At 45.4% G+C, this 19,895-nt stretch overlaps 1 protein-coding gene and 1 pseudogene across 3 annotated transcripts in view; both read right to left on the reverse strand.

The window, feature by feature from the left end:
• Alpk1 (alpha-kinase 1) overlaps positions 1-19,895 on the reverse strand; it is a 119,890-nt gene that overhangs the window by 23,132 nt on the left and 76,863 nt on the right. For 2 of the 3 annotated variants that reach the window (NM_001433150.1, XM_087624972.1), the window contains exon 4: positions 2,477-2,675. In NM_001433150.1, coding sequence (NP_001420079.1) covers positions 2,477-2,675 — 199 coding nt within the window. Of the gene's footprint in view, positions 1-2,476; positions 2,676-8,457; positions 8,650-19,895 lie in introns of all 3 variants that reach the window. The other variant, NM_001433149.1, reaches the window with a different exon arrangement.
• Ndufb3l2 (NADH:ubiquinone oxidoreductase subunit B3 like 2) lies at positions 14,009-14,468 on the reverse strand (annotated as a pseudogene).

Here is a 19,895-nt window from a genome sequence, read left to right on the forward strand (position 1 = left end):
TTGACTGTCATAGGGCTGAGGTGATGGTTTGGTGGTTAAAACAGTGGCCCTTAACTTTCCTAATGCTGCGGCTCATGTAGTCCCTTATCTTTGAGGAACTTAAATCTATGTATTCTGACTCTGCCGCCATTTCCAAGTCTAAAATTAGGCCAGGAATTGCATACATCAGATGCTATGCAAACTGTAAGACAGGTTTGCCATTGATGGCTCTCTACATAGAATGTAAATGAAGATGAAATCTTCAGCCTCCAATAAAACTGTATTTATGGCATAATAATAATTACAGTTCCTCATGTTGTGGTGACTCCAACCCTAAAATCCCAACCATAAAATCATTCCCATGGATGCTTTTGTTATGAATATAATGTCAATATCTGTATTTTCTGATGGTTGTGGGTGACCCGCAGGCTGAAAAACACTGGGTGAAAAGCATTTGCTGCTCTTGCAACTTCTTCACAGTGACTGGGAGAGCCACCATGGCTCCTTTCACAGCCTGTGCAAAGTCTTAGGAATCTCACCTCTCTGCATCTGTTTTTTGTTTGTTTGTTTGTTTGTTTGTTGTTTTTTTAAATCTGTGTGACTCAGTCCAGCCTTTGCACAGGGATTCAAACCACAACCCTTTCTTTAGAACTATGTTCCACACCAACTCCTTTGGATGGGTGTTGTGAGACACAGTCTAAGGCTCTAACCCTGCACACCCACTATATCACAGGCACTTAAAAACCTTTACTCCACAGACTTTACATGCCTATAACAGGGGAAGGTTCTGCACTGGCTCAGACCTCCATCTTTCCGGAAAGTCTGTGACTTTCTTTGCCACTGTGGTTGAAATGCTTGCTTCCTGATTCAGAGTTAGCTGAGCAGCAGGCCCAGGGAGGTTTTTGCTTGTCTCCCTGACAGCCACTGTTTTGATATCTAGAATGCATTTTTGAAATGTGTACACGCGTGTGGGGGGGGCAGGGGGGGTCTGGATGTAACATATGGAAAGAATGCAAATTTGAAAAATAAGAAAAAATAATAAAAATGTAAACACAAAAAAGACAAAGCTGTGGACACACCGGCCTATCATTTGACCTCTGTTTTCATACCACATCACAGCTAATCTGTGTACACAAAATACGGACCATGGCTCTCTTGCGAGGGCAACTTGATGGGAACTCTGCTGTTGCTTGTCACCAGCCTGTCCCCCACAGCAAGCTCTTCACATGCCATTGTCCTTGGGTGCCACCAAAATCATGCTTATTGTTAGGCTTCCCTCATGCACCAAACACCATTTCTGCCTTAGGGACATCTGAAAGTACCTATGTTCAGCTTTCTAGAGAGTTACTCTGGGGAAGTCAAGAGTAAGACACAAGCACATTTCCATTGAGTTAGAACTTGCCAGAGCGGACTTGAGCTTTTGTGGTGCTTGGACAGACTCAGGGCTTTGCCTATACCAGGCAGGTGGCTCTACCCTGAGCTGTACCTGGGCTTTTGAAAGGACATTCTCCACAGGCCCACCACTGAGGTGCTATCTTATCTCTGTCACTTCTGCAACAGACCCTTGCTCCATTTACTTACTGCATAACTAAATATAGTAGAGTTACTGCAGCTCCCTTTCAAAAGAAATGAAGTAAAAACTTTAGCCTCTTGCAGACCACAGTACTAAAATAAGAGAAATAGCTGGAAAAAAAAAGATGGGGGTTGGTGGGAGGGTGGGGGATAGGGGTTAGGTGGGGGATGGGGATTGGTGGGAGGGTGGGGGATGGGGGTTGGTGGGAGGGTGGGGGCTGGTCATTTCTGAGAGGGGTGATTCGACACCCCACCCCCGTTTTCATACTTTCACTCCAGTGTTTCCAAATTTACAGATTATAAGTAATTCAAATAATTCCAGACCTGTGTAGGAGCGGGCTGTGCTGTCCTGCACCCAGCCCCCACTCTACCCATACTCCCCTTCTATACGTCTTAAGTTGGCCTGTCAGCCTCAGTTTTCATTTCATTCAAAGTGACAGGGGGAAAAAAGATACTTTCAACCCTAATCAGGTACTGTACCGGTGTTCTCAATGATGAAAACCCCTCAAATTGCTTCAGTGGGCTGTCAGCTCCATTGTTGGCTTAGTCAAGTGGCCCTACAGAAAGGAGACAGGAGCGCTAAGAGAAAGGAGTCGATTTCTAATCTGCTTTTTAAAGGCTCTTGGTCAGAAGTATAGCAATTCAGATGCCCCTGTTTGAAAGCAGCGGGACAGATTTGTTAGCAGACAAAGGCTCCAATTAGTATTTTCCACACCCTTTCACAATTTTCTCTACTGCTTTTGGCTCTGAAACCCTTTACGCCAGGCCTTTGTGCCTGCCGAGAGGCGGGTGCAGGGGCAGCACGGGCTGGGGCGGCAGAGGTGGCACCCGCCGGTGCCCGCGGGCGCCCGTGGGCGCCTGTAGAGGTCAAGTAGCCGGGAGCAAGCGGGCTGTGGACCAGCCGGCGCCAAGCGATGGAGCCCACCTGAGTTGACAGAGACCCGGGCTTGGCGGATGACCACCTGCGGGGCGATGGGCGTCGCGGGCTGCAGCTTGTGCAAGCCTTTGGCGACCTGCAGGAGTTTTCCCGAGACGTCGAGTCCGTACAGGAACCGGTCCATCAAGAAGACAATAGCGGCGGCGGCAGCGCAGTCCTGGACAAGGATGGAGGCTCGCAAGGCCGCCTGCAGAAGCAGCAACAGGACATAATGAACCAGAGAACACCGCAGGCGCCCCAAAGAAGGCCGCCCTGCACCAAGCCTAGTCATCTAGGTACTTTTCATTAAAACAACAACCAAGCCTGTAGCTAGGAGAAGTGTACTTTAGTAAGCGCTAAAATCCTGAGAAGGAAACAATAATCAGGGGAAAGTTCAATTCGCTTGATAAGATAATAGTGTTCATAGGATTTTCCTCCTATGTCTAAAACCATACTAGCGGGAAGTGCGGATTTCTTTTTAAATTAAAACAATACAGAAGTGGGGCATAGACTTAAAGTATATCCTTGCCCAATTTCTTACCAGATTTATTTCTGCTCTCCCCTCTGACTCCTCTCACTTCCCTTCTCCCTGGCGATTTAGGTAAGATCCCGACTGAGCAAGTGTGTGCCCCTTTTATGCATACATAGACATGAATTGATTCTCTGTCTTGCCTGGCCTCTTTCCCTCTCTGTCTCTCATTAATGAGATCACTCATACCAGACATACCGTTTCTGGCCTAAGAAGTTTTAGGTATCATTATATCAGTGAGAGATTTTCACATCCAGTTCATAACACATACCTCTATTTATTGGATATGCACATACATGTGCATGTGCGCATACACACACACACACACACACTGTCTCTCTCTCACAGGGGGGGGGAGAGGGAGAGAGAGGGGGAAGAGGGAGAGAGTGAGGGAGGGAGAGGAGAATTTTATATATGCATATAATGTGTTTTGATCGAATCCACCCCCTCGCCCTCCTCCAATTTCTCTCCCTTCCCACTCTTCCTTCCCCAGCTCTTCTTTTTAAGCCGCTGAGTTGACTTAGTGCGCGTGGGTCAGGACGATCCACGGAGCATGGCCAGGGAGCATGGACCACATCCCTGAAGAAAAGTCTCTGTCCCCCAACAGCCACCCACTGCCAATATCTCCTCAGCTAGGGATGGACCTGCATGATCCACCTCCTCGTCCATGCTGGGATTACGGCTGGCCTGGTCACGTGCAGGCGCTGTGTATGTAACCACAGCTGCTGTGAGGTCATATGTGCCACAGCATTGCGGTGTCCAGCGAATACTATTTCACTGCAGATGTCCACTGCCTCTGGCTCTCACAATCCTTCCGAGATGATCCCCGAGCTTGGTGGTAGCTGCCCCATGTTTAGAGCCGAGCACGTTGACCTGGCGTTCATGTCAACTGACCTTTAAGGCAGAGAGAAGCCTTCCTGATGAGGACGGACTGATCCTGCACTGATTGGTCTGTGGCAGGGGCTGGTACAACAGAAAGGCAGGCTGGGCAGACTATACACATGTATTTGACAGAAGCTGGCTTGAATTCCTGATCCTCCCTCCCACTTCAGCCTCCCAAGGGTTCCGATTACTGATTTGTGCCACCACACCCACCCTTATTACATATATTTTAATTAAGAAACAGCATATTAGTTCAAAATTTAAATTTGATTTTCATTATTACCCTCTTGATATAAATCACATATACATGTTTATAAACAAAGGGGGGAAACAATTATGCCTTGGAAGTGGACCATGAGAGAGAAGTGACGATAAAGGCTGGGCCCAGCTGCCAGTGTGCTTCCTTAGCACACAGGAAGCCCTGGGTTTGAGTCTCAGCACTGCATGCACCGGACTGCTAGCCTACGTTCAGCGCCATCTTTGGCTACATGCTAAGTTAGAGGTCAACATGGGCTAGCGACTCTCTTTAAAAAAAAAAAAAGACATAAAAATGAAAAGGTGAATTTCCGTGGAAAACACTGTCATCTGCTAGGGCAGTGTTTCTTAACCTGTGAGTTACGACCCCTTTGGGGGTGAGGGGGAGTCAAACAACTCTTTTATAGGTGTCAGCTAAGATCATCATAAAACACAGTTTCATTATGATTCATAACAGTAGCAAAATTAGCTATGAAGCAGCAATGAGGATAAGTTTACGGTTGTGGACGTCACCACAACCTGTACTGTAGTCAAGGGTCGCAGCATTAGAAGGACTGAGAACCGCCATGTCAGTGTTAAGTGAGGGCATCACCAAGCAGTTTCTGCGTGTTCTGACCCGAATCCGCTTGCGTCTTTTCGAGGCAATTTTGCTCCCAGATGAAGCCTGGAAAGCATTGGAAGTGATTTCTGACCTCGACGAGCTGCACACTGGCACTGCTTTCTTCACAGCAGCACTTAGCCCTTGATAGACTAAGCTAGGCTCTGGGCACAGCACTGAGTACACTCTGTGAATAATCTGTGTAGTTACCACAGCAATCCCCCGCCCCCAGGCAGACTCCATTATCAAAGCCCAAAGAAGTTACCTTTACAAGAGTTGGGCCAGGGAGCTGAGCTTGAGTGAATACAAGAGAGTCAGGTCCAGATCACCCCAGCTCCTACCTCTTAGCCTGAAGAAAGCTAGGAGTCTGACAGATGTCAATGACCTGATAATCACGCTTGTCGGCACCAGAGGTGTAGTCTGGTTTGCTGTGGTTGCTGATTTAAGCAGGATGCAACTCAACGCATTCAACCCACACTCAGAGGGTTGGGCATCTCTCGGAGAATCTTAGTAACAGTTATAGATGGCAGCGAGAAAAAGGACCAACTCTTTGGCCAAGCTCACCCTCTCTCATCAGGAAGTCTAGGTAACAAACGCAGAGTGTTCAGTGGGACATGAGCTAAGACACTTACCTGTAATGAAAACCTGGGGAACCGAGGCCTGTGCTAGTCACATGGTGCCTACACGTTAGCTATAAAGAAAAGGTGTGGGAAAGCACAAGGTGGAGAACAAACCTTCACCCATGGGAGCAGAGACCCACGCTCCTGCTTGGTTGGGATGTAAGTGAGAAATGTTGTCACCTAGCAGTGGTGACAGGATTTTAATTAAGGTTTTAAAGAACATAAAAATAAATAACAGAATGATTTTTGTTCCTCCTGGCCCAAGCTTGTAGATGAGTAAACTCCTCTACTCTTTCTGTCCATCCTTAAGTCCCTTTAATTAGATTTAGGACATACCAGGGCTGAGAGATGGCCTAGCGGTGAAGAGCATTGCTGATCTTGCAGAGGACTCTGGTTCCCACACCATGTTAGGTAGCTCATAAAAGCCTGTAACTACAGTTGGAGAGCCAATGCCTGCACACACACACACACACACACACACACACACACACACACACACACACACCATGTATGCACAAAATAAAAATAAGTCTTTACATTTAGACTATTTCAGAATTTTTCTCTTGTCAACAGTAAGGAAAGACGCATCCTCATTGAAAATGCTCCCTACTCATTAAACCTTCCCAGCAACAGTTCTGCAGAGTTTCAACACCGTGCTGTAGTCTGCATGTTGAAACTTTCTCCTGACCCCAAAGCTTATGTGGGAAAGGTCTGCTTCCCAGATAAGGTACTGGAAAGTGCTAGAACACTTTTTGGAGGTAGGTCTCAGTGGGAGGTCCTCCTGGTTTGGGAGGTGTGTCCTCAAGGAAGATGATGGGACCCACCCTCACCTTTCTTTTTCTTCTGGCCATGAGTGGAGCAGTTGTTTCCATAGTCACTGCTGGTGAGCATGCCCACTAGGGACCCCTGAGCAGTAGATCTGAAGGACTGTGGATCAGAACTTTCAAAACAGTGGAGCAAAACAACCCTGATCTATTTGTGAGTTATTTTTCTCTTATTTCCTGGGAGCAAGCAATGGAAAACTGACTAAAGAATAACTCTAAGTGCAGTAGGCCCAAACTTTCACTTCTGGTCTATGCTGGGTTTTAGCTATGGTATTTATTTACATGGCTTGATTTCTGACTTAAGTTTTGGTTTCCATCTATAGATCTATATGGCACTGCATAGAGAATAACATTTAAGCATGGAACATGTCTTCTGTGTGTGTGTATCAGCATTCACAGATCAAGTAGTGCTTACTAATGACAGTACAACTACTCTACTCTTTCACAGCGATGGTTTCTTGGCTCATGAACCATCCTTTATAAAGTATGGAAATGATACCCTGTAGTTAAATTCATCTTGCTGTCCTAGGTCTTCATTGTTCTTACTGTGAAGGAGATATCAATCCTTAGTAGAGAAAATCCCTACCTTTCTCTCTCCTCCTCCTCTTGTTTATTAGCTTACAAACATCTCTCCTTGGAGTTTCCTTTCCTGTTACTGTAGGTCAATGACCATTGCATTTCTGGCTTCTAGTTCTTTATTTTGCTGCATGGGAGGCAGAGTGACTCTGACTGGAACACTTAGTAAGAATAACTGAGGGTCTTTGCTTGTTCTCCTTTTCTATTTGGAACAAGCTGTTTAAAGAAACGGATCCTTTTCTCTCTTCAAGTCTTATCTGGCAGCCGCCCTCTAAGGGATGTTCTGTTTGGCCAGGCCATTTCTGTGACTATGGAAGGGTATTCGATCGTTCAGGCCATAGGGTAGATCTCTTGTACTCTAATAACGAAGCTTTATTATCCAACCTGGTCTTTGTCAGGATTGAAGGTAACAATCTCTTAGACTGGGGAGATGGCTCACCTACTAAGAGGCCTTGCTGTGCAAGCAGGAGCATCTAAGTCTGGATCCCAGCATCCCATAAAAGCCAAATGTGGCTGTGTTCACCTGTAACCCCAGCACAGAAGGGGAAGAGGGGACAGAGACAGGTAGATTCTGGGGGCTCAGTGATTAGCTGGCCTGACTGAACGGCTGTCTTTAGGTTTAATAAGAGACTCTGTCCTCAACAGAATAAGATCGAATACACACACACTATATATACATATAAATCACACACGCACACACACACACAGAGAGAGCAATATTTAATATGTGGTTGGCCACACTATTGTGTAATTTTCCATTTTTTCAGAATCCAGAAGAGGAAGAGGGATTACTTATTGGCTCTTCTCAAAGATCATGGCAGTAATACTACCTTCCTTTGAAAAGTCACCATAGTCCGTGTCCCTGTCTTTGAAGCAACCATGTGTTTTGCTACTTGAGATCGTTCTCCACCCCTGATCCCACCAGACTGCAGTAAACCTGAGAGTAGTCATGTGACACATGGCTTTGACCACAGGAAAATGAACCTCTTAATGTCAAACTAAGAAATGTTAGAGAGACATTGCCTGTTACTGCAGGATGGAAAGAAGTACATATTTCAGTGTGCGAGTGTGTGTGTGTGTGTGTGTGTGTGTGTGTGTATGTATGTATGTACCACACACATGCAGGTGCCCACTGAAGCCAGAAGAGGTCGTCAGATCTCTTGGAACTGGAGCTACATCTGTGAGTGATGTGGGTGCTGGCGACCGAACCCAGGATCTCTCAATGGCTGATCCATCGCTACAGCTCCTCACCTCCCTGAGTGCAACCTTGAAGCTACATTTCTCCTTTACCAGCCCATCTTCATTTCAGGATCACGTACACTCTATTGTAAGTCTACTTGATTGAGCCATGTTCCTTCCAACCACAACAGCAAGCAGATATAAAATATTGTTATTGAGCTTTTTATTTCTCAAGAAACATCACTCCGAGAAGCAAATGTCACAGCGAGTTCCGTTAACTCAATGCCCTAAAGCATAGGTTCAAAAGTTAGAAAAGCAAGTTGACAGTTTTGCACATGCTCAGGTCTGCCTGATAAGGCCAGGGTCTGGTGAGAGCCCTTCCTGTGGGCACCATGTAAATACCGTCCCCTGGTTGGCAGCATGAGCTACCATCTACAGGTCGAGGGGGCTGAACTTTCTCTTACTGTGGGCCTCTCATAGTTTGCTCAGAACCACTCCCTCCTGTCAGCGTGCACATTTCCCTGTACCTTAGAGATGATGTTCTCTGACATAGCACTCCAGCACATGTTCTGCCCCTTCTCTTTGAAGTCCATTTGCTTCAGGCAGTTGAAGTAGTCCCCCAAAACCCATGTTTTAGGGGCAGGCCACTTTCCAGATGTGGTCCCTGCTCTTTCTTCACCAGTCATAGTGGGTCTCATCTTAGTGGCAACATTTATTTTCTGAAAAAAAATCCAAAGTTCCCATTCTCACCGGAACTCTTCAGTGGCCTTAGAATTGATACCAAAAAGGGAGATGAGAGGTTAAGTGTATATTTTATTAAGTTACAAATCCAGTGCAAGGGAGCCAAACAGGAGCCCGTCTCAGTTTCAACCTCTCTCAACACTTACTCTCACAATTTTAAAGTGCAGTTATGCTAAAGACACTTTTTTTTTAATCTTGAGAATTTGAGAGAACGCATTTCACATCTCTTCCATTGCTGAAAAGCACCCTTCTGCCCCGTTTCTAAGAATTACATTGGCTTAGGTATCTATAGTAGAGTCATACAGCATCGGTCTATTTGTGAGCTATTCAGTGTGATTCCTTCAAGTTTCTACCTCGGATAGGACAAATTCCCTCCCCTGTCACAGGTAAGCAGTGTGTTACATATGTATGCACATCATACATATCTAGGCTAATTCCTGCTATGGTGCCTGGCGATGTCATCAGCACAGTATCTTTGTGTGATATGCATCATCTGTGCATGTTTACACAGGTTTTTCATATGTATACGTTTATGTGTGTATAGGTGTGCAGAGTGTGAGAGGGTCAAAGGTCAGCACCCTTGATCAGTTATTTTCCTCCTTGTTCTTAATGGTTTTTGTTTGTTTGTTTGTTTGTTTGTTTTTGAGGCAGGATCTCTCACTGAATTTGGAGCTCAATGGCTGGTTAGATGCATTGGCCACTAAGTCTCAGGGATCCTGTTCCTTCCTGCAGACTTCCTCCCTAGTTCTGAGAGGCACACACTTCTATGACTGGCGTTTTACATGGGTGCTAGGAATCAAAGCTCAAGTCTTCTTTAGGTCTCAAGCATCTCGTCTTTCTGTAAGTCTTGTCCCTTCACAGAGCATGGGACCACGTGTTCTGGAAGGTCTGGCTTTAGAGACCAGACGAAGTTAGAGTCTGGATGTTTAGCTAGCTTCAAGAGAGTTAAGCTGCTTCACAGAGCAAAACTCAAGAAACCTGTAAAACACCCACCATCCGATCAGGTAAAACTGACACAATTAACAGGAAGTGAAAGTTCCCAGTTGCAAAAGAAGCATGGTCTATACAATCTACAGAAAGTAATTCCCAAAGCACAGACTGCTCTCATAGCTTTATTTGATAATGTTCCAGGGCATGGAGAAAATATTAGGTATGCAAATGCAAGATGTAAAAATATCATTTAAATCAAAGTTAAAAAAAATATAATTTCTGAGATGAAGCCACAGCTCTCTGTGGCTCATTGGTTTGTCGTGGTGTTGAGAATGAAACTTAGGGTCTCATGCACACAAGGTGAGCCCTGTGCCAACAGTTGTCTCTCCTTGCCTTTGTATCCTAGCTCCTCATGGGTTGCCCTGGCAAATGGCGGCGTAACCTCTCCAATCCGATCTCATCTTGGATCGTTACTATTTGCAGTGTTGTTTCAGAACTAAAGAAAACTCTCCTTCGAGGGTTCAGCATGGTGTGGCTGCTTAATAAATGAGGTGACAGACACCACGAGGGAAAACCAACCAACCAACGAAGTCTGTCACTCAGTCCCCCTCTCTTGTGTGACAAAATATAAACCCATGGAAAAGGCTCCCCCAGCCCCCAACCCTGGTGTAGGCTGCAGTGGAATTTTCAATACTTAAACAGAAATGACCGTTGAATCTATAAGTGTTCTCTAGAAACATGGTAAAACGTCACATGTCTTTTTCATCTTTTTCATCCCTTCACCGACCCTGAGAACTAACCTCTCTGAGACTGGGAAAAAAAAAAGGAAGCCGCCCCATTTTCATGCAGCAAGCGGGAAGCTAGCTCTTCCAAGGGAACCTTCCAGCGCTCTAGTGCGCGTGCGCGTTCCTTTTTTTTTTTTTTTTTGCTGTCACTAACCCGGAGACCCCTCCCCCAGCACCTGTAGGCGCATTCTGCAGCCCGCACGAACGCGTCATATATTTGAGCAGGGAACATTGCCTAATCTATTTTCTCCCCTTCTACTCTTAATAGATCGGAGCACAAAAGCCCGAGAGAGGGTGACCTGCCAGACAAAAGGGCCTTTGAGTTTCTTGGAGAAGGAGACTTGGAGGAGGATGGAAGGAATCCAAGTGGCCCTATTATTTCCACTTGCACTAATTAGACATTTTTCTGTCAGCTATTGAGCACTGCTGAGAGGCCAAACTCACTGAATTCATTTCTAAAGTGTTTACAGAAGTTTGCATCTGTTTGTGTCTCTTCAGGAGGAAAATAAGCACTTCAATAGCATTGTGCAAAATCCAAACGAAGCATCCTATTCTGGAGGCCCTGGCGTCCCTGCAGCTGCATAATTTAGCTCCCTTCAGGGCCGAACCTCTCGCATCTCTATCCAAAACCTATGATGCGAAGTACAAGGACATCAAGTCAGGAGACTCTCCTCTTCCCTTTCTTTCTCTCAGCCACTCTCCTTTGAAGTGGCAGCGTGCTGCGTCCTACGTGCAGATTTGGGTGATGTGGTTCTTGCAGCTCCACTCTCTGTGTCTCCCCGCTCTTCGAGAAATTAATACCCACTTTCATTTGCTGCCAAGTGAGGGGACAGTACATTCCTCAGCAGCGAGGCAGAATACATCAGCGTTCTGGGAATCTCTCCCCACCCTGGAGGGAGGAGGGTGTGTGTGGGGATATTCTCTGACAGGAGAAGGGAGAATGAAAGAGGTCAGAGTATGTGGTAGGGAAGGGACACTAAGGAATCTCCCTGCGTGGCAAAATGTGCCTGGGCTGTACACAATTAGATTAAAATGAAAGGAACCCCCTGCCCTCCCCACCCCCCAAAAGTGAAAGCACACACACACACACACACACACACACACACACACACACACACACACACACACTACCCATGGTTTACAACACAATAGTGCTTTTGAAATGGATATTGGTTCACACATATGAATCTTTGTCGTCATGATGGTGGTGGTGGTGGTGGTGGTGGTAGTTTGGGTTTTTAGACCCATGACTGACTTGTCGTCTCTGAGGACTCAAAATTATGATCATATACCATAGGAACAGAATTTCTGTGTTGCTGTGACTCTAGCAATCTTATGCTCAGAAACAAATGAATCCTACCCCTTTATCTTTCCTCAGGGGCTGTCTTCATGGGAAGGCAGAACAGACAGCAACTGTATTCTTCTTGCTGAGTGACCATGTTTAAATAAGGTACTTAGAGACTGTGAAGAGAATTTACTAGATTCCTAAGGGGACAGGCACACACTTGCCCACACAAAGACACACGTGCCGACAGCCCACAAACAGAGTTGTGTTTCCACATCTGTTTGTGGGGATGAGAAATACGGGACTCTAATTGAGTTTCAGGCACAAAGGGAACTTCATGGCTAGGAAGTCGAGTCAGGTGGCTAAGGAATTAAACTTCCACAATGAGATTTCGATACACAGAAGATTGGAAAAATGCTAACGAGCCCTGTCTTTTAGAGCAGCCCCTCCTGGTTCTGAGCCTCAAGTTTGGGTCCCAGCTACAAGTTCAAAGCCATGACGTGTTCACAGCAATGACAATGGCAGCTGTTCTCAAGGGGCTGGGCAAGGGGGTCTCTGTGCCATCTGGCTGGAGCAGTGTGAAGGGAAATTATTGTGGTATGACCATTTGGAGGATGGAGAAAAAAAGGAAGGAGGAGATGTAAGTGGGGAGGGGCAGGTTCTGAGGCAAGGACTTGGCAAAATAAACAAATGAAAAGTGACGGTGGCCAGCGTGGGTGCGCAACAAGGCAGGCAACAGTAAGAGATAAGCATAGAACCCACCGAAGTCGACTCCGGAAGGTCAAGTGAAGACCAAATCTGGCATGCTCCACATTGGTTCACCTACTAAATGGGGGACAAAAGAAAAACAGATGCATCTTAAGGCTTAGGCCCAGGCCCTGTCAAGTCACGAACTCTCCATTTTACCAATGGAAGATGCAGATTCACGGGAAACAGTTGTGAGACCTGCATCTCGGGACCTAAGAGAGCACATTGGTTTGCCCCCATTCCCTCCACTTCCTCTGCTCAGATCTGCAGTAGATGGTTTTGGTGGACCATGAAAGGGAAAAACAAAGTATCAAAATAGGCAACCGTGTTACTACTACCTGTGTCTTCTGGGAACTGCTGAGCCATCTGCTTGTTTGACTCTGGACTCTAGGCGTCTTGAATCCAGATATAAATTTTGGCCAGTTCAACAACCACGCTAGTGATTATCCAGCACACTTGCCCCATAACCTCTTTGTCTTTGATGGTCTTGTTTCATGTCAACTTGGCACTCTACACTAAGTCCTCACTATCAAAAAGGCCTTTGCCATTCAATGCCTTGATTTTGGGTCCTTAGAGCCTTTACTCTTTATATAGTACCCAGTGTGTAGTCATAGTAACAGGAAATGTAAAAAAGCAAACTTGCCATTTTGACAGCAGGTGCCTAAGAGAAGGTGCCTCCTGGCCTGTTTCTCTCATCCTTCCAGTGGTGCCAAATTCAAGAGTCATCCCATCTCCTTCTCTTTCCTTCCTCACTTCCAAACTTTCTTTATCCTACAGCTCTCACCTTCAACACTCTATTAAACGCATTCTCTTAAGGTTGCCAATAAAGTCCAAGTCCAAAGGATGCCCACTGATCGTTATTTTGTTCACGCTCCTAGAGTTGGGTGTGTGTGCACACACACTCACAAATAAATGTAAAAAAAATAGTTTAAATCTATAAATGTGAATGAGTTGTTCCTAATGTAACACCTCTTGCTGTTTCACTAACCTAGTTCCTCTGACTCCCATTATTTCTTCCTCTTCTCTGGCCTCCTTGCTTTGGTTCTCTCTGGGACGAGCCATGTGTGAGCTTCGTGAGTTTGCACTGGCTGCTCCCCATCTGCACAGCTGCTGCTCTGGTTGTGAGCCCAGCTCCCAACTCAAGCCTCAACTCCAGTCACTCTAGAAAGGTTTCCCTAACGCTCCTCTGAAAAACATCCACAACACTCGCTGTCCCACGACTCTGCTGTTTTGACCTTCGCAGCCCAGGCTGCTCTCCAATATTCAGTGATATATCATTAGTAATATCAATTATTACTATTACCAATTTCGAGTGATATTATTTACAGCACTTTTCTCTTTCCTATCTTCCCACAGGAAGCTCCTAACTCTCATGCAATGTAACACCAGGCACTTCTGTTGTTCATGGCTGTATTGTCAGTCGTTGAGGAGAAGTCGTAAGTGCGGAAGGTGACTTGGCTCATAGCTCTCGATGCTTTGCTGATTGGTTATTTTCATGTAAGTATAGGTGGCTTGCCAGGGATACCTTAGTTTTTACATCACAATTTCTTTTTTTTTCTTTTTAATTTTATTTAATAGTTACAAAAAACCCACAGTTTTTCTTGCTTTATTAAACCATACAATATTCTTTCAAGGACAGACACACAGCCAAGGATGCTATGGTGAGAGAAATCTTATTTTCATGGAAGACGTCACAGGTGCTCTCTTCAGTGATGCTTCTTAACCTCATGGGAAGTCAGGAAATACTCGGCCCCTAAAGCTACCACAAACGCAGCAAACCCCCATTTGAATCCTTTTAACATTACGCTCGTGAAGGTGATATTGTCTGCAAAGCCGCCCATGTATCTCCAAGCCTCATTGCGAGCCCATGGATCCCTCAGCCCTCGTGCAGCAAGCTTCTTCTGCATTGCTTCTAATGGCGTCCCTTCAATTCTCCACTGTCTGTAATCTGGAAGTTCCATTTTACCATGACCATGTCCGTGTTCGTGACCATGTCCAGCAGCCATGTCTGACAGCAATGTGACCTCCCAGGACACTCAATATTCAACCTCCACAATTTCTTTTTTAGATGAGATGAAAATAAAAAAAAATATTGGTAGACCAAAAATGTGGGGATGAAACTGAAAATTAATGAACAAAACATAATTAAGGAAAACAGAATGTATTTGTTTTTTCGAGGTAGACAACTACCTTTCGAGGGCTAGGGATATGGGTTCAGGGTGAGAGAATGTGTCTAGCATGTGTGAAACCTGCACACAGTAAACCAGCACACAATAAAAAGGAAAATAAGTAAATAAAAAAGTCAGGGACACAGCCTGGCCTGGTTTCCATTCTAGTTTTTGTCAGAAAAAAAAGGAAGCTAACCCCCAAAGTCCTGGCTTTTATCATTGGTTAGGAAGTCCCAAAAATGTTTATTTATTATGTCAATGCGGAGCTCCTGCATTAGGGTTTCTAACTCTGAGTATTCCTCCTGATCCTCAGGGAATTTCTACTCAGAGATCTTGTCACTGGAAATAGCTATATAGAAAGTAAAATCAAAGGTCCGTATCAGTTAACAAAAATGCTTCGCCAAGAACAGACTTGACTTATGTAGGACCGTGCACGGTTAGCTTCTGTAACCAGCTTGACACGCCAGGGAAGAGTTAGCTGCAGTTAGATTTACCTCCTTCACTGGGCTTGCCTGTGAGGCCTTTTCTTGACTGTGATTACTATAGGAGAGCTCAGTCCACTGTGGGCGGTACTGTCTCTAGGCCTGGGTTGTAGAAGAAAGCTAGCCTGATGAGCAAGCCCGGGGAGCAAGCTCCTAAGCATCTTTCTTCCATGGTTTGTGCTTTGGTTTCTGCCTTGATCTCCTGCCCTGGCTTCTCACCAGAACAGACTCTGAGGTATACGATAACTAGTCTCCTCTCCAAGTTGAATTTGGTTAGAGTGTTTTTCATCATAGCAACAGAAAGCAAGGCAGAGCCGGTGATGAGCTGAAATCTCACAAGGAAGAGCTCCTTGTCACAGGGTACTCCATTACTACGGGCAACCAGCACCAAAGCCTGGGTGTCTCCCGAGTGATGCTTGGCAAAAGACGCCAGTGATTCATTCATCCCGCCACCAAGCATTAGGTGACAGACACTGAAGATGCATTTGTAATGGAGAATGACATGGTATGACCTTAGTTAGGAGCATTTTGGGGACGAAAATTCCTGCCTGTTGACTGGTATATATAAACAACAACAACAACAACAACAACAACAACAACAACAACAACAACTACATGGCTTTTCTGGCCCCAGGCAGTGCAGGATCCTCAGGTTACCGTGTAGTCATGACCAAGTCCAAGAACCACAACACACACAAAACCAGTCCGGCAAATGGCCCAGAAATGGCATCAAGAAACCCTGGTCACAAAAATACAAACCTCTTAAGGGGGTTGCCCCCAAGTTCTTGAGGAACATGGGCTTTGCCCAGAAGCACATGAGGAAGAAAGGCCTGAAGAAGATGCAGGCCAAGAGTGCAAAGGCAGTGAATGCACACGCAGAGGCCATCAAGGCCCTCGTGAAGCCTCAGGCCATCAAGCCCAAGATGTCAAAGGACCCCAGCCGCAAACTCAGCCATCACCGCAAGCTCGGGAAGAGGATTTGAAGCTACATGGCCAAGGGTCGTAGGCTCTGCCAACCAAAACCCAAGGTTCAGACCAAGGCAGAGGCTGCTGCTCCAGCTAAGGCCCAGGCTTCAGCTCCAGCTAAGGCCCAGGCTCCCAAGGGTGCCCAGGCCCCTGTGAAGGCCCCGTAGAAAAGGCTCCTGCCAGTGTGAACACTGATGTGACAGTGACACGCCCGCCTACACACTATTTGCAGATGACAGGGTCCTATGCTGTTTGCACAAATAAACTTGAGGCATGGAAAATGGACTAATGCCAGAGTTTCAAACAATAATCTAATATTTCGACTTCAAGTTTAGGATTGTGACCTAACATTGGCTGTAAGCCAATGGGAAGGTTTCCAAGAGGGTGTTTCCTAATGAAGATGATGTCTTTCTCTCCCAGAACCCAATCTCTTCACCGGACTCCAGGAAGATGTACAGAGACAGATGAAAAGTAAAGAAACTTCCTATCTCATGTAATCCAGTGGGACTGACGAAGGGATGATGGCATTTTTTGGTTTTGTTTTGCTTTGTTTTATCTCCTGGGAACTGCACCTATCCCACCTGAAGAGTGAGTGTCAGGGTCAGGACAAGGAAATGTCAGGCCTTCTTCACAGATGGTTCAGCAGATAACCCAGGGCACTGTGTCAAACAGACTCAGCTACCTTAGCACCTGTTAGTGGACTGCTGTGGAAGGGACTATCTGCTGGTGGGAATCTTGCTACCTGGGGTTCTCCCATAGATTGATTAGTATATCAGTGATATGTGCTTCCTCTAATAAATAATGATGATGATGGTGATGGTGGTGATGGTGATGTGTTGATTGCAAGGACCATGACCTCACACTGTCAGGTGCATGGATGAGATCCTGAGTGTTCAGTTGCTTGCAGTCTGTAGAAGATGGTCTGGATGCTCAGGTCTATCATTCTGATATCACATTGGTGTCACAGACATATTTTTACCCCTTGCAGCGTTATTTTGTGGGAGGATTGGTTGCTCTGACCGTGGCTCTCTATGTCTTGCCTCTTGGCTACCAAAGTCTTATCTAGGGGGCGAAGAGATGCTCAGCAGATTAGAATGCTGGCTGCTCTTCCAGAGGACTGCGATCAATTCCCAGCACCCACACTGGAGTACGTAACCCTAGCTCCAGGGAATCTGACACCACCTTCTGTGCTCTGTAGGCATTGCATGCACATGGTAGCCAGGTGCACATGCAGACAAAAAACACCCACGTACATACAGATGGCAAAAGAAAAAAAAATTCCACTTGACTCCAAGCCATGTCTTCTTGTCAGTCAACTAATGGTGATTCCATTCCTTGAGTGTGGGATGTGGTTTGAAGCATTCCTTGTTAGCCACTTGCTTAATGTTTAAAAAAAAAAACAAAACACCCAAAGAGTGCTTCTGTGTTGCTGTTCTTCTGTATGAAGAAAGAGAAACCACAGTGGCCTCCATGCTAACAACAGGCAGCGCCAGATTCAAGTGTTAGCAGTCAAGTCCCAAGTCCACTCTAGTGTCAAAGATTATGCAGACCGACTTTGTCACTGTTACCTCAAACAAGCACAGCGGCAGAAGTATAACACAGCAGAATGGCTTCTGCTTTCCCTTCCAACTCCGTATTGTGGCTCTTCTTCCAACGTTTACGGCATTGTAGACAGATTTCTCATCGCCATTGGATGGGTTGATCATAGCTGAGCATAGCTGGCTTTACCTATCTTTGGACGCGATTTTTTTTAAAATAATGATAGCAATTAAAGTCCAGCACACGCTAAAATAAACTGTCCTAGCTACATTTTCCAAGCAGAGTGCTAATCAAGATTTTTGTAACTGAATGTATATAGCCAATCACAATGTTGACATGAAAAAAAAGATGCTTATGCCAGTAACACAATCATAAAATAATAATTATTATTATTTTAGATATTGGTTTAGTCCTTGTCTCAGCTATAACTTTGTAGCTTATAGAAATCTACATAACAAAACAAACAGGGCGTGCACATAATTAAATAAGTAAGCCCATTACTCAGTCAGAGAGGCAGGTGGATCACAAGTTTAAAAAGTCAGTATGTGCATGATATAGGGCAATTTTTTCTCAAAGTGCACATATTATAAATATACCATATAACTGGAGTTTTTGTCATGGCGCTTATTCAAAACTTTACTGATGGAAGCGAGACACAGCAGTGCAAGCCTAGAATTCCATCATTTGAGGTGAGATAATTTAATTCACCATGAATCCCACAATGGGAACATGGAAAGCCCCGTTGTGCTTCATCAACTTCCGGAAAGAACAGTAGTCGTCCAGGTTGTTTTTTTATATATAAATTCAGTAGCCTAAAGAACATTTGTTTTCCTCTGTGTGTGGGCAAGCTTGCTCTGTGAGTAGGTAGGTAACAGGACATGATGGGTGTGGATGCAGGGACAGAGTACCAAGGGAGCAATGGGAGGCATCTCCGTCTTAACTGCACTTGACATTTGCTTGGAGCATCTTAGAGCAAGCATCTTTCTAGCTCATGAAGCCAAATGCCTGACCTCATCTGCAAAATGGGCCTAAGGAGAGTCCCACTCTGCAGGGGCTGCCATCAGGAGAGTATGCCACAAAGACTGTCAGGTTGGTCAGATGAAATCCGGTGTTTGATATGTGGATGTACAAAGGTGGCATTTTCATTTGCTTCAGCCTGCGTGAACGTGCTAGGTACACGGAGACGGCACGACTGCTTAAGCTCCTCATAAAGCCCTTCACCACATAGACTTTGAGAGGCAGCATTGGTTGGCTTGCCTACAAGGGTGGGTGGACACACTCCTAGGATGATGTATTTTCAGTGGGTCGCCTCTTTGTGCGACGCTGGACCCTGCTCATTTTCTGCTCGCACTTAACACTGTGCTGCTCTGCCCACACGTCTGAGCTGTAGCAATCCCTCCAGGGCTTGGCTCGGTTTCTGTCCTCATTATGAGGACATGAAATTCACACTGTAGGGTGAGCCCCCTCATCAAAGGGATAGCTTGCATGCCTGATTCTGTGGCAACCAGAGTTTCGCTGGTAGAATATTAAAGACAAGCCACACCATTTTAATTTACCTTCCATTGAAACTTGAGAGTACTTTATTAAAAGCCCAGCCCCCACGCCTTGGCAGAGTTTTAGAGAAGGGTTTAAGTCCTCAGTGGATTTCGTCATACTCTTTTTTTTTTTAAAGTTCTGAAAGTGCATAGGTTTTCAGACTGTTTCTCTTTCACAGCCCCACTCCCTTGGTAGCTCCTTTTCACTTATTAAATAACAGTTAGTTTGTCCCTGACTTTTTTTCAAAGCAAGACCTAGAATATCTAGTAGAAATAAATTAAAGGTCAAAAACTTAAATTTAATTTATTCTCGTGTGTGTGTGTGTGTGTGTGTGTGTGTGTGTGTGTGTCTCTGTGTGTGTCTTGGTAAGCACATATAACTATGCATACATAGAACACAACTGGCAAGCACATGCTACTGTACATGCGTGGAGGTCAGAGGGCAACTTGTGGGAGTCTGGATCAAAAACTCAAGTCATCAGGCTTGTCCCCCAAGAGTCTTTTTTTTTTAATCAGAGGAACCATCTCAATGACCCAGAAATGATAGTTTTAAATGCCGGTGGTTAGCTTTTATAAATGTCTTTTAAAATTAATTCTGCTCTAAAAACAGAAAGACAGAAGGCCTTGTTACTATCAGCAAGAAGAACTGGAGTACGTTAAAAAAAAAAAAAAAAGTCTGTCCCAGGTCCAACAAGGAATTGCCCAGCACAAGTAGGTAGGAAGCCTGATGTCACAGCTGCCCTGTCACTTTTAGCAGTTGGCCTGATGACAATGTGGGCACCTAATC

This window comes from Rattus norvegicus, chromosome 2 (genome assembly GCF_021556685.1).
Source record: "Rattus norvegicus strain SHRSP/BbbUtx chromosome 2, alternate assembly SHRSP_T2T, whole genome shotgun sequence".
Lineage (NCBI taxonomy): Eukaryota > Metazoa > Chordata > Mammalia > Rodentia > Muridae > Rattus > Rattus norvegicus.